The 13,266-nt window shown below is 39.5% G+C and overlaps 2 protein-coding genes across 6 annotated transcripts in view; both read left to right on the plus strand.

Moving 5' to 3' along the window:
- Positions 1-1,271, plus strand: part of schip1 (schwannomin interacting protein 1) — a 239,307-nt gene extending 238,036 nt beyond the window's left edge. For all 5 annotated transcript variants that reach the window (XM_055045565.1, XM_055045567.1, XM_055045566.1 and 2 more), the window contains one exon: positions 318-1,271. In XM_055045565.1, the coding sequence (XP_054901540.1) occupies positions 318-369 (52 nt within the window). In that variant the 3' untranslated portion in view covers positions 370-1,271. The remainder of the gene's footprint in view (positions 1-317) is intronic.
- A 2,515-nt stretch (positions 1,272-3,786) lies between these two features.
- On the plus strand, positions 3,787-5,603 carry il12a (interleukin 12a). The gene is made up of 6 exons (XM_055045573.1): positions 3,787-3,915; positions 4,037-4,126; positions 4,825-4,866; positions 4,965-5,108; positions 5,226-5,267; positions 5,466-5,603. The coding sequence occupies exons 1-6, from the start codon at positions 3,790-3,792 to the stop codon at positions 5,601-5,603; spliced, it is 582 nt and encodes a 193-aa protein (XP_054901548.1). The 5' UTR covers positions 3,787-3,789.
- Positions 5,604-13,266: the final 7,663 nt, after the last annotated feature.

Consider the following 13,266-nt stretch of genomic DNA (forward strand, 5'->3'; position numbering starts at 1 on the left):
CATAATATTGTTCTGCCGTTAAGCTATTTTTTCATTACCAGTTTCTCAGCAATCCTTTGATAACATGAATTTTATTTGTATGCATTAGTTTTTGTTTTCTGTTATTTTTATGAAATTATATCTCAATGTCATGCTGTGTTTAGTGACAATGTCTGTGAAAAGCATGGTGTAAGGTAAATAGTCGATTATTTTGTTCATCCGTTCATAAAAATTCAACTTACTGCATCTTCCGCCATTTTTAATTTTGCGCTTCAACATCAAAAAAAAAAAAAGTACATTTCACTCAAAATCTTTTACTTGTGCTTTCTTCTTCCCAGGCATGCTGAGAGCCAGCAGAAACATTTGGCTGAGAGGACCCTGTCCAAATAAGACGCCCGTCCTTTTCCCTGTCTCCGCTCCCGTCTGTTTCCCTTCTGCCGAGATGAAACCTTTCCTCCCTGGATCACTTCCTCTGCACCCCGTGTCTATCCAAAACCTCCCTGCCTGCCCCAAGTATTTTTGCTCCTTCCTCCCCCCACACTTCCCTGCCTTCTACCAACTCACTGACTTCACTGGTAGCAACATCACAGAAGAAGAAAAAAAAAGACGAAGAAAAAAACAAAAACACTCTCTTTTAACTGCTTCTCCCGGCGCCGAAGGATGGAGCAGCGCGTCCTGCTTCCTGGGAGAAGAGGAGAACCGATCGTGTGTCGTCATAGATTCTTTCCCCCAGCTTCCTGTGCAGTCGTCGGCCTTGCTTTGCTACTGTTTCTTTTCGACTTTCTACATTCGCCACTAAATTATACCTGTTCAGATGCAAAAAAAGATAAAAATGTTAAAAAAAAAAAAAGTGTGGAAAAAAAATCAAATAATAGTTCAAACTTTAGTAGAAAGTCAATCATGAAAAGAAAAAAAAACAAAGAAAAACACTGTATGACGAGAAAACTGAAAACGAATTTCTTCAGAACATTTTTAAGTTGGACTCAAAAAGTTGAACCGTTTTTATTCTGCACAAATGGTAGTTTTCAACTGAGAAACATTTGTCCGAAGGTGCTAAAAACGAGTGTAAAGGAAACATGCCTGCTTTGTAGTGGAGTCGTAGACTGGTAACACGTTCACTCTGAATTGCTCTATCAGCATTTTGTGAATGTTGATTCTTTCTGACATGAGTCATTTCAAATGAATAAGTGTGTTTAATATCATTTTCATCCTGCTGTATTCAGATGCTTTATTTGAGAGAAAGAAATGTTTATGTACAGAAATGTAAAATAAAGAATAAACTTGGTTTCGTATTTCTTGGCCTGTGCAGTTCGTCAGCAGAGCTTCCTCAGCTTCCTCTTTCTAAGAAGTGATATTACGTACCGTGACTCAGCTGCTGCTTTTTTGTCATCTTACTTCACCATGTCATTTATTGAGACAAGCTGTTTTTCTTCGCCGTCGTCTTCTTCTTCTCAAGGTGACTGCGGATTAATTTGGACAACCCCTTTTAAAGTCATTATCAAGAATTTTTCTCTCAGCCAAATGACCACCGGTTGATCTGGAAATGTATAACATAAAGTTCACTTGTGGTGAGGCACCAAACCGCACCGAGATAAATCTGTATGACTTGAATGTTTTGTGATGAATAAAAGTTTTAGTTTTTTTTAGGTAAAGCGCTTTCTCCTGGTGGGTCGTACACCTGAACACATCCTGCAACTCATACAGGGACGTCGAGTTTCACTGTTCAACAGTCCTGTGGTCATTGTGCACAAAGAGCAGGAAACTCCTGCAGCCACATGCAGAGAACTAGTTTCAAAGAAATGCATTTCCCTTCAAACGCTCTGTGAGCCGTGCGTGTGTGTGAATTGTTCACAAATTGGCCTAAATCCGAGTTAGTGAACACTTTCTCCCCTCGTTGAGATAATTCATCTTGCCTTACAGGCATCAGGACACTGACTGGACAGCAGGATTAGCACCACAAGGAGGCCACTCTGAAATCTGCAGCTTTGTCACAGATGTTGCAGGTTTTGAGAGAGAGCGCAATCATCATGTTCACAGCCACAGACCACATGTAACACCACAGTACACCTGATCACTCGAGAGATCGTCTGAGGATGGCCGCCTGCACAGCAGCTTCCACGATCGGTTTGCAAAGCCACGCAGTTCCTTTACAAAATGTCAGAAACAGTCTTGAGGAAGCTCATTTGGATTTCCGTCATCCTCATTAGGGTCCTGACTTGACCGCACTTTGTCATTGTAACCAATTTGATATGGAAAATGCTCACGTTTGACTGGGGAGGTGTTCCCAGTCTTCACTGTTCAGACGGCAGACAGCATGCGTGGCGTTGTGTGGGTGATGTTGATGTTATAAATACAGTGGCCCATGGCGGTGGATGACGATGCTCTGTTAACTATTTTATTGACAGCATTTTGAACACACCAAGATGCCCCATTAGTTTGACCTTCACCTCATGTTGCCGCATGATGATGTTTGACCCCATGTTGCCAGGATCTTGATATAGCTACTGGACGCTGCTAACATCCCAGTTCATATTTGAGATGCTCTGCATCAGCGTGTTCTACTTCCTGCCAACATCCAGCAACTTCCAGCAGTCACTGGAGACGAGTGGACCAATATCCCACAGGCCACAATCAACAACCTGTCAATATGCGAAGATGTACCGCATGAGGCAAATGGTGGAAACACCAAATACTGATGGGTTTTCTTACCCTGCCAAACTCCCCACAACCCAAAATAAAAGCAAAACTGCAGAATTCAGAGTTTCCTTTTGTCACGACTAACCTATTGAACGTCTGTCCAGTAATCATGCTGTCGAGTCTAATTAGCATCTTGATATAACACACCTGTGAGGTGGGATGGACTCTCTTCACAAAGCAAAAACGTTCACCAACACAGATTTGTGGACAACGTTTGAGAGACATCTTGTAGCCTGTGAAAGGCTCGGAGTTCCCCAGAACGAGGTCAGGAGGATGGTGCTGGGTTTCCCTCATGGATGAACTGCTCCACAAATACATGGTTTATACAACATTTTCATTTTGCAGCAAGTTGTGGTGTGGGTTGGTTTGGGATTCTCTGTTCAACCACCAGAATTTTTTTTTCTCTCACTAGAAAGTAACAGTGCATTCTGTGAAACTTCTGAAGACATTAGCCAAGATGGATGGATGGATGGATGGATGAATGGATGGATGGATGGATGGATGGATGGATGGATGGATGGATGGATGGATGGATGGATGGATGGATGGATGGATGGATGGATGGATGGATAGATAGATAGATAGATAGATAGATAGATAGATAGATAGATAGATAGATAGATAGATAGATAGATAGATAGATAGATAGATAGATAGATAGATAGATAGATAGATAGATAGATAGATAGATAGATAGATAGATAGATAGATAGATAGATAGATGTGTTTCATCCACTCAATTTACAGACTGCAGTCAGACCCCTCCTGCAGAATAATCAAGGAGCAACCCTTTGGAAATTACATTATGTCTTGCTGGTGCGGGAATTCCCCGCTTGTTTGTATAAAAAACCTTTGAGATGAAAGCAGCAGCGCAGTGTTGCTGTTTCACCAGCATCCATCAGATCCCTCCGTCTGCTTCGAAAAATGAGACGCGTCTATTTGGGTAAGTCAGCGACAGCCGAATGATCAAATGCGCTTTTGAAATGGCTTTTATCGTTGTCATTATCTCTGTTCCGTTTGGGTTGTTTCGGTTGCCCGAAACCTGATGTCATGGCGGGTGTTGATGTTTGGGCTTCTCCTGCAGGCTTCTCCAGCCTCTTGCCGCTGATGCTGATGCTGATGCTGCTCGGCTGGCGCACATCCACGGGGCTGCCGCTGCCGCCGAGCGCAAACAACAGCGCGCAGTGCGCAAGTCTCTTCAGGAGCCTCCTGCTGAGCGTCAAGGAGGTTCTCAAAAGCGTGAGTGAACTTTTTTTTTGTTGTTGTTGTTTGTTTTTAACAACTTATTATTCAACTATAATCCCCGTCAAGATGAATAAAAAATAACTATATAAAATAAATGTAAATGTTTGTGTTGCAGGAAGATTTGTGTTTCAGCTTGATCAAATCCAGTGAGATGCCACTGAGGAGCAGCGAGACGGTGCGGACCTGCAGTCCCGCCTCCACTCAGGTGAACAACAAGACATTCGTGTAGTTTCTGTTTGTCGTCTTTGCCTGCTGGTTGGGTCCCCAGAGCAGCGGGATGTGAAACACTGCAGAGTCAGAAGTTGTCCTCCGGCTCGCAAATGACATTCAAATAACTTCAAAATACATTGAGAAAGAATCTGTAACGCACGCGTCAAAACCGAAGGTTCGTGGGCCAAACCGGGCCCGCCGTTGCTGTTTCTGTGGCCACTGAAGCAGAACTTCAAGATAACTGCTGTGTGCTTACATATATTTTTTATTATTATTATTTGTGTCGTGCCACATTACTTAAGTGTTAGATAGTGTTTGATTTTTTTAATTAGTATTAATTGAATGCAGAGAAAGCTTTACTATTTTAACAGTCTATTAATGGGGAGCTGCATGAATACTTTCTGCCATATCCGGCCCTTTCGTTCCAAGTGAAAATGCGTTTATTATTAGACCAAACAATAATAAAACAACTAACAAAAAAAACCACAGTAATTCTTTGTTGCTTAATGCAGTTAAAAGACTGCATGAATAAGTTTCAGAATCAGTTTCTACCAAATAAAAACAGACACACGGAGCTGGTTTCAGCTTTATTTACAGTTTCATTGTTGCTGTGGTCTCTGTGCTGACCAGAAATGTAAACTCCACAAGAGCAACAACAAAAACTCATGTAAGAAATGTGTTCTTTCCCCTCAGAGCTCCGGCTGCTCCACGCTGATCAATTCATCCTTCAGTGAGGTACGCTGTGGATGCAACTCGCTTTCAAAAGGCTGATTTTCGGACACAATGAAATCAAGCATAAGTCATGTTTTCTTTCATTATTCCTGTCCTGACAGAATGAGTGTGTGATGAACATCATGAGGGATTTAGCCTACTACCGTACCGCTATTGAAACCTACCTGAAGACCCCCCTCCACAGGCCTGAGACGGAAATCCCACTTCTGAGTCCGACTCTGGGAATCATTCGGGACCTGAGGGAGGTCAGTCAGAGCCGTCGGACACGCGGCGACGCGATAAACATGTGACGCTGAAGGAGTCGGTAGGGAAATTTGGAGAATGGAAGTTGCATGATAACATCTTTTTCTTGGTTTGCACAGAACTGCTCCCCGAAGGAAACAGGAGAGCACAACCCTTCTGAGGTATTTTTTTTTTTTTTGGTTTTTCTTGTGTTTCTAGTCATTTTGTGTTTGTTCCCCATTTACACCACTGTTTATTTTTGGTTAAGTTTTGTTTTTCGTCTAATCCTCTCAGGGGGATTAGGGTTTTCTTGTAATTATTTTGAAAGGGAATTCCTGTTGTCAGCACAATCGTCATTCTTCTGCCTGTCCTGTGTTTAGGACGCACCCGGTCGCTGGGGAAACACCTCCTACGCGAACCGGCAGAAGATGTGCAAGATGATGAGAGGCTTCCACGTTCGTGCCATCACCATCAACCGAGCCGTGGGCTACATCTCCTCGGGGGACTTCAGGAAGTAGACGAACCGAAGCTTCAACACCGTCGGTCCTGTCTTCCCTCCATACGATTTACCGCCGAACCCCCAAAGGTCAACTCGCTGTCGTCCAAAGCTACTGAACGCGTGGCGCTCACCGCCAAAACGAAGCTGCTCAGGCATAAGCTATGTGTGTGGAGCCTCTTCTCTTTGTAAGAGCCAAGGGTCCGCCAGTCTGCCACTAAGGCTAAGAACGGCCATATTGGCCCGGTGTCAGTTTATGAATATATTCCACTATTCCATCTAATTTATTTATTTATTATTTATTTGTATTTGTATTAACTTATTAATTTATTTGATCTGGAAGCAGTGTTTTGTGAAAATATCTAGAAAGCTGAGGCGTATTTCAAATAAAGTTCCCACGTTTGTTGAATGGCATACGTTTTCCAGACTCACTTTTCTCAGTTACCTTTTCACATAACTATGTCTATGTGAAAAACACTTTTCCTACTTTGGTGTTTTTTGTGGTTTTGCACGCTGTAATGCTTCAATTGATTCAGTTTTAACGTCAGAAAAAGCTAATCTGAGTTAACACAAACTGCGGTTTGCAAATGTCAATGGTATCTAATTTAGGGGGAAAGATTATCCAAGCAAATATGGCTTTGGTGGAAATATTACTGGTTCCTTTATTGAGTCATGAATAAGAATTTTTATTAATATTTTATCTTAATATTTGCTGTTTAGACAATAAAATAGATTGTTGATTTAAATTCAGTCCATCAAACAATCATATTTGATCATTTAAACAGAGTTGGTAGTCACGTGCTAAATTCGGCCTTTTCGTGCTTCACAAGAACAGAGAAGTACACGAGAAGACATTTCTGGGTATAAAACGAGACCACATCATTTGCTACAGACCACAAACAGGAAGTAAGAATGAAACCATGAGGGGGGAAAGCAAGACGACTACTGGAGCACAGAGCAACGGCAGCATGAGGTGACAGACATTCAACAAACCCACAATCATAATGCGTGTTCACAAAGCAACCAGGAATGTGGGACAGCGTCAATACGTGAACTCACTGTTTTTTATAGTGACAATTATTAAAAATGGCTGAATGGATCAAACTGAAAAGACAGTAGAGACAGTAATAATTTTTTTTAAAAAGCAGCCGTGTGTTCTTACAACATAAAGAAAATAGTGTTTTGTTTTGAGGGGTTTTATATATATATATGTTATATAAAATACATTTTTACCAAAACTACCTACTGTAGCTTTAGCTTCAAATAATGTCATAAAAACCCTTTTCTTCTCAACATTTGTCAAAATAGGATTTTTAATCAATTAATCAATCAGAAAAAACTTTAAATGCTTAGCTCAATTAACATGAATTCCTTTGTTTTTTTTAAATTGAAGTATGTAGTTTTAATATACATTTCTTGCAGCTAGTGTTTTTTTAGTGTTTGTTGCTCTTATTAAGAGTGATTATTTATGCTGGCCGTGCAGCAAACTCCATGCAAAGTTAGCATCAGTTTTTCAGTTCTAGTGCCGAAAGTGCCAAATAAAGACAGGCTTTGTATCACAAGACTTTTTTTAATTAGCAAAACAACAAAGCTGATTTGCAAAAGTAATAACTTTTTATTTCAGAACTCTACATTGATTTGGAGATTTAACACATTCACCTGTTTGTATAGAGAAAATGAGACATTTATTTGTCTCAGGTTTTACATATCAGTATAGAAGCTGTAACAACAAAAGTGCGTGTACATGTAGACAATTTTATTTTGTGTAAAATGGTGCATAAGTATGCCATGGATTGCTTGTTGGTTGAGTTAGTTATATGAAGTCTTTTGAAAAAGAAAAGTAATGTCAAAAACTCTTCTGAAAATAAGACAAAAATGGACAATATGGCAAATTTTGCATCTTTAGCTCTTTTGTACCAGTGTTTACACATTGAAAATTTCATATTATTTACTAAAACAACTCTGCAGTGTTTACAGCAATGTTTCCTTTTTCCAATTAACAGTTATTGCAAATCTTTCCATTAGATTTTCCAAATAGTTTCCAAAATGTGCTTAGACTAAACAAAAACTCAGTTAGCCTATAAATGTTCAATTTACCGCTGTCTGATGTAATGAATACATCAGACTGGTTTAGTTTACAAATACAACATATTTATTCTTGTCTGGTACACAATAGAAAACCTAATCCATGCAGTTAACAGGTGTATAAAAATTGATTACGAATAAAATAAAATAAAAAATTGTAGTGGATAAAACGATATATAATGAACATGGTAAACATAAATGGCAATTAGATCAAATTTCTATGTAGCACTTTTTTTATACTGACCACACTTTATGCAACCAGATTCACCCAATTGCATTATTCTTTCCACTGAGTCACAGTCACATGATGAGTAAACAATGGCATAATTCACTTCAAGAATATGAATCTGTTTTAATGCTGCTTTGCTAAATATTCCTCAGGATTTTACCTAATATGGTATTCACACATTCATACACTGTCCAGCAGCTTCACAAATAGAACCATTTGGGTGTAAATCATTTAGGAAGCCATCATGTTACAGGATACAGATTTTGGCACATTTTAAGTGGAAACACAATTGTTGTTTAGTGTGTAGAAAATAAAAACGAAAGAGAAATGAAGTTTGGTCCACTTGTCAATGACACTTCATTGCACTCCTGAGATTCTTGCTGCAGTCAGCAAATGTTTTACTGGTTTTTGAATCAGTTTTTAATGTAGAAGATTATTCGTCCATGTATTCATCGTCTGCTTTCATTAAATCTGAAAGCAGACACAACAGAAAAGAAATCAACATTTAATTATTTGGCTGTCACTTTCTCTTTACCTGCTTAGAGCTGCAAAGGTTACAGGCCCACTATGTGCTTCTTTTCAATATTTTATGGACATTGGTTAAATATTTTGTATACTGGTTTGGACTTTTGTTGGAGGAATAAACAACAAAAGTATGAATTGGATAAATAATCAAACATCAGACTAAAGTTAATGAGAGGAGCAGAGAAGGAGGGCAACGCTGGGAAAGCTGTAACCAGGGCAACATAAAAATAAATTGTATGACAGCAACAATAATTTACCACTGGAATATTATGAATTTTTGAGCAGACTTTGCACAATGCACTGCTGTAAACAGATTAAATGCCTCAACTCTAATAATACATAAGTCCAAGTTTAAAGTACAACTTTGAAACCTTTAGAAAACTTAAAGAGTGGATGAAATTTTTAGACCTTACCTTGCAGAATGTTGCGAACATAAGTGGACAAGTTTTCCATATCTTTCAAACTTTCCAACAGGGCAGACGCAGTAGCTTCTCCTTGCCTCTTACTGTTCTTCCACTTGACCAGCATCCTATGCTTCTGCATGGTCACACTCGGCTCTGTCTCCCGGATGTCATCCAGATCTTTGGTCAGTAAGCCTAAGAAGATGCCGGCCTCCCTCCACTCTGACCCAAACTTCTTGGCGACCTCCAGGAGCTGCATCTCTGACAGGTCCTGACCCCGATGGATCTTTGCTCTCGCTTCATCTGGAAAAATGAGACAAGTTAACTAGAAAGGCGTTGTTTAGTAACTAAATCCATTTTTTGTCCAGTAAGTCATCAAAGGATGAAGACCGTAAAAACACTCTCACCGTCATCTGTGGGACAGAGATGGTCACAATGTTAGTAACATGACCAAACCCGAAAAATATGATGGAAAATCTAACTAAAAGATAAAAAAAGAAACATACATTTGGCTCTTTTCCTTGGGTTTTCTCTTAATGCAGCCAGCCAGTCATCTGGAGAAAAAAACAAAAAGAAAAGTGACTGACATCATCCATGTCCTAAGAAAAATAAAACTGCAAACCAGCATAAAATCCCTATGGGCAATTTAACATTACTGTCTGATTAGTAACCCTTTTGGCCTCAATGCAATATGAGTAAAAAGTAGAAATTTAAGACATTTTTAGGAGGGATGAAATCATTGGTCAGATGTAAAATGTCATGTAGATAAAAAAGGGCATACAAGTAGAAATTGATTAAGTTTATTTTTGTAAAACTTGAGATTTATTATTGTAACTTTTGTTGTTTTTTTTATTGTATGTATGTTAATTGTATGTTGAGAAAACTGCTTTAATGGACCAATGGAAAAAGAACAAATACCCCCTTCAAGGGTAAAACAAGTAAACTAATATTAGAGGAGTTGTGTCAATAAACACCATATTTTAAATTACTTAAAAATAAAGAATATACATAGTTACGTGCCCTGTCGATATTTTTAACAAGATTATGAATATGTCCTGAAAAAAAATCTACTAAAAATATACTAATGTATTCAACAGAATAAGTAAAAAATAAGTCAAACCACTGTCCTGTAAGATTCCTTTCGATGTTAAAGTGTCTTGAGTTAAATTCACTGGTACCTGCTCTGATGACGGTAGACCAGACGACGTCATCTGTGCTCTTCCTTCTTAGAAACCATTCAAACGGAGGCTGCTTGTCAAAGAAGACCTCGAAAAAGCCCATTAACGCTATCCCATCTAGTGTAAATTCCAGCTCCTACAAAAAGACAGGAAAATATATCCTTGCTGTCGTACACAAAATCACGGCAAGATAAAACTAAGTCCTGCAGAAATGTTGCAAAAAGATAAAGTGCAAATATTCCAAGATCATCTAGTTCCACAAAAGTCCTGCAAACAACTTGATGCTTTAGTATTTTTACACTTGGGAGCATGAAACAATCCTAATGATGCTCGTGATTCATGAACATGGAGTTTTGCATACCTGAGGGCTGACCACTCCTTCCGGCTCACTCGAAAAGCGAAATATGCCCTCAACCAGTCTGCAGCTGGAGGGTTTAGTCACCCTGACGTATTTATTCGGGTAGCTTTGAACCTGTGCGTGTACATCCTGAATGGAAACAGTAAAGCAGGATGAAAATCAAAGCAGAGGGTTAATCAGTTTCCTGAAAACAACAACCAGGAGAATAAAAATGAAAACACAATGAGAGCCGAGAAACCACATGGAAAAACTAACTGCAACATATTTAAAGAACTGGCATCTTTCATTTTGTGTAGTTATTCACCAGCTGGATCCTCCTAGACCCACATGTTCCTAAAACCACCGTCACACTTCCAGAATGGCATCACGGCTGATTTTTGGTTGGTTTTAAATATAAACATTCACTTATTTCCTCCTGCTCAATGTTACAATCAGATATGGGGATTGATACAGCAAATAAAGCAGTGACCACGGAGATACAGTTAGGGCCAGAAATATTTGGACAGTAACACAATATTTGTGAGTTGGGCTCTGCATGCCACCGCATTGGATTTGAAATGAAACCTCTACAACAGAATTCAAGTGCAGATTGTAACGTTTAATTTAAAGGGTTGAACAAAAATATCTGATAGAAAATGTAGGAATTGTACACATTTGTTTACAAACACTCCACATTTTAGGAGCTCAAAAGTAATTGGACATATAAACATAACCCAAACAAAAAAGTTTTTTCTCAATATTTTGTTGCGAATTCTTTGGAGGCAATCACTGCCTTAAGTCTGGAACCCATGGACATCACCAAACGCTGGGTTTCCTCCTTCTTAATGCTTTGCCAGGCCTTTACAGCCGCAGCCTTCAGGTCTTGCTTGTTAGTGGGTCTTTCCGTCTGAAGTCTGGATTTGAGCAAGTGAAATGCATGCTCAATTGGGTTAAGATCTGGTGATTGACTTGGCCATTGCAGAATATTCCACCTTTTTGCTCTCATGAACTCCTGGGTAGCTTTGGCTGTATGCTTGGGGTCATTATCCATCTGTACTGTGAAGCGCCGTCCGATCAACTTTGCAGCATTTGGCTGAATCTGGGCTGACAGTATATCCAGGTACACTTCAGAATTCATCCGGCTACTCTTGTCTGCTGTTATGTCATCAATAAACACAAGTGACCCAATGCCATTGAAAGCCATGCATGCCATGTCTATTTTTGGAATTGATGAATGGTTTGCATCTACATGTGAACCCTTTGTATTGCTTTCATGGAGTCTTCTCTTTACTGTTGACTTAGAGACAGATACACCTACTTCTCTGAGAGTGTTCTGGACCTCAGTTGATGTTGTGAACTGGTTCTTCTTCACCAAAGAAAGTATGCGGCGATCATCCACCACTGTTGTCTTCCGTGGACGCCCAGGCCTTTTTGAGTTCCCAAGCTCACCAGTCAATTCCTTTTTCCTCAGAATGTACCAGACTGTTGATTTTGCTACTCCAAGCATGTCTGCTATCTCTCTGATGGATTTTTTCTTTTTTAAGCCTCAGGATGTTCTGCTTCACCTCAATTGAGAGCTCCTTTGACCGCATGTTGTCTGGTCACAGCAACAGCTTCCAAATGCAAAACCACACACCTGGAAACAACCCCAGACTTTTTAACTACTTACTTGATTACAGGTTAACGAGGGAAAGGACTTTTGAGTTACTTGCAGCCTTTAGAGTCCATTGTCCAATTACTTTTGGTCCCTTGAAAAAGAGGAGGCTCTGCATTACAGAGCTATGATTCCTAAACCCTTTCTCCGATTTGGATGTGGAAACTCTCATATTGCAGCTGGGAGTGTGCACTTTCAGCCCATATTAAATATAAATTGTATTTCTGAACATATTTTTGTCAACAGCTAAAATAACAAAACCTGTGTCACTGTCCAAATATTTCTGGCCCTAACTGTATAATGATGGAAATGCAAACAGTGATAATGTCAAAACCACATTGGAAGCAAACATGAGCAGAAGTGAAAGCAGTAATTCTATTCTTACCGTTTCCTCGTGGTTTCGAAGGTGAGGCATTTTGCTGGAATTTCAATCATGAACATTTGTGTCAATTTCATGTCTGCATTGATCATCATTTCATTAATGGAATATTTCTCTGTGTGAGGATGGAGTTTGATTTTGTTTTTGTGTGCACACTAGTGGAAACAAATACTTACAAATAACAGACTAATTGCTTCTTATATTTAGAAATAATTGTGTTTGTTTGGAGGGGAATGAGTGAAATATTTGCTCTGTATTGAAAACTGTCAGAGAGAAAAGTTGATGCTATCAGGCTACATGGCCAGTCTAAAGTGTGTCTCACTTTAAAAAAACAAGTTTTTCCTTCAGTCAACAGACAACAAAAATCACAAAACCAATGTCAGTTAAAACTTCACAGAAATCACTTAATTTCCATACCAAGGTAAATAGTACCTACATTAATGGCAGAAACGTTATTTAGGGCCAGGTAGACATGGAAGATGTTGTTGTTGTTGTTGTTTATCTGTTTGTAGATCATAACCACGCCATGGTATTCAGCCTGTTCATCTGCTGGAATGATGGGACACACCGGGGACAGGGACCTCACGTTCCACTTAACATGGCTACCTGAGTAGTCTGAGGGTGACTCAATGAAAGCCTCATCGACAACATGCAAGATCCTGAAAGGCACGCTGTTGGCAGGAGACTCTAGAAAATATCAGACATGAAACAGTTTTATGGCGACTCTTAAAAGATGCTCAATATTAAAGACATTAATTGCTCTTACGGGCTAAGCAAACAGAGTGGGGGAGGTGGATGGATGTGAGCACAGACGCCTCCTTGTTGACAGTGTCGATGTCAAAGATTGGGCCAGCAAATTTCCAGGAGTTGAATAAGAACAAATAAAACTTGGACCAG

The sequence above is a fragment of the Poeciliopsis prolifica genome, unplaced genomic scaffold (genome assembly GCF_027474105.1).
Source record: "Poeciliopsis prolifica strain line A6 unplaced genomic scaffold, Auburn_PproV2 SCAFFOLD022, whole genome shotgun sequence".
In the NCBI taxonomy this organism is placed as follows: Eukaryota; Metazoa; Chordata; class Actinopteri; order Cyprinodontiformes; family Poeciliidae; genus Poeciliopsis; species Poeciliopsis prolifica.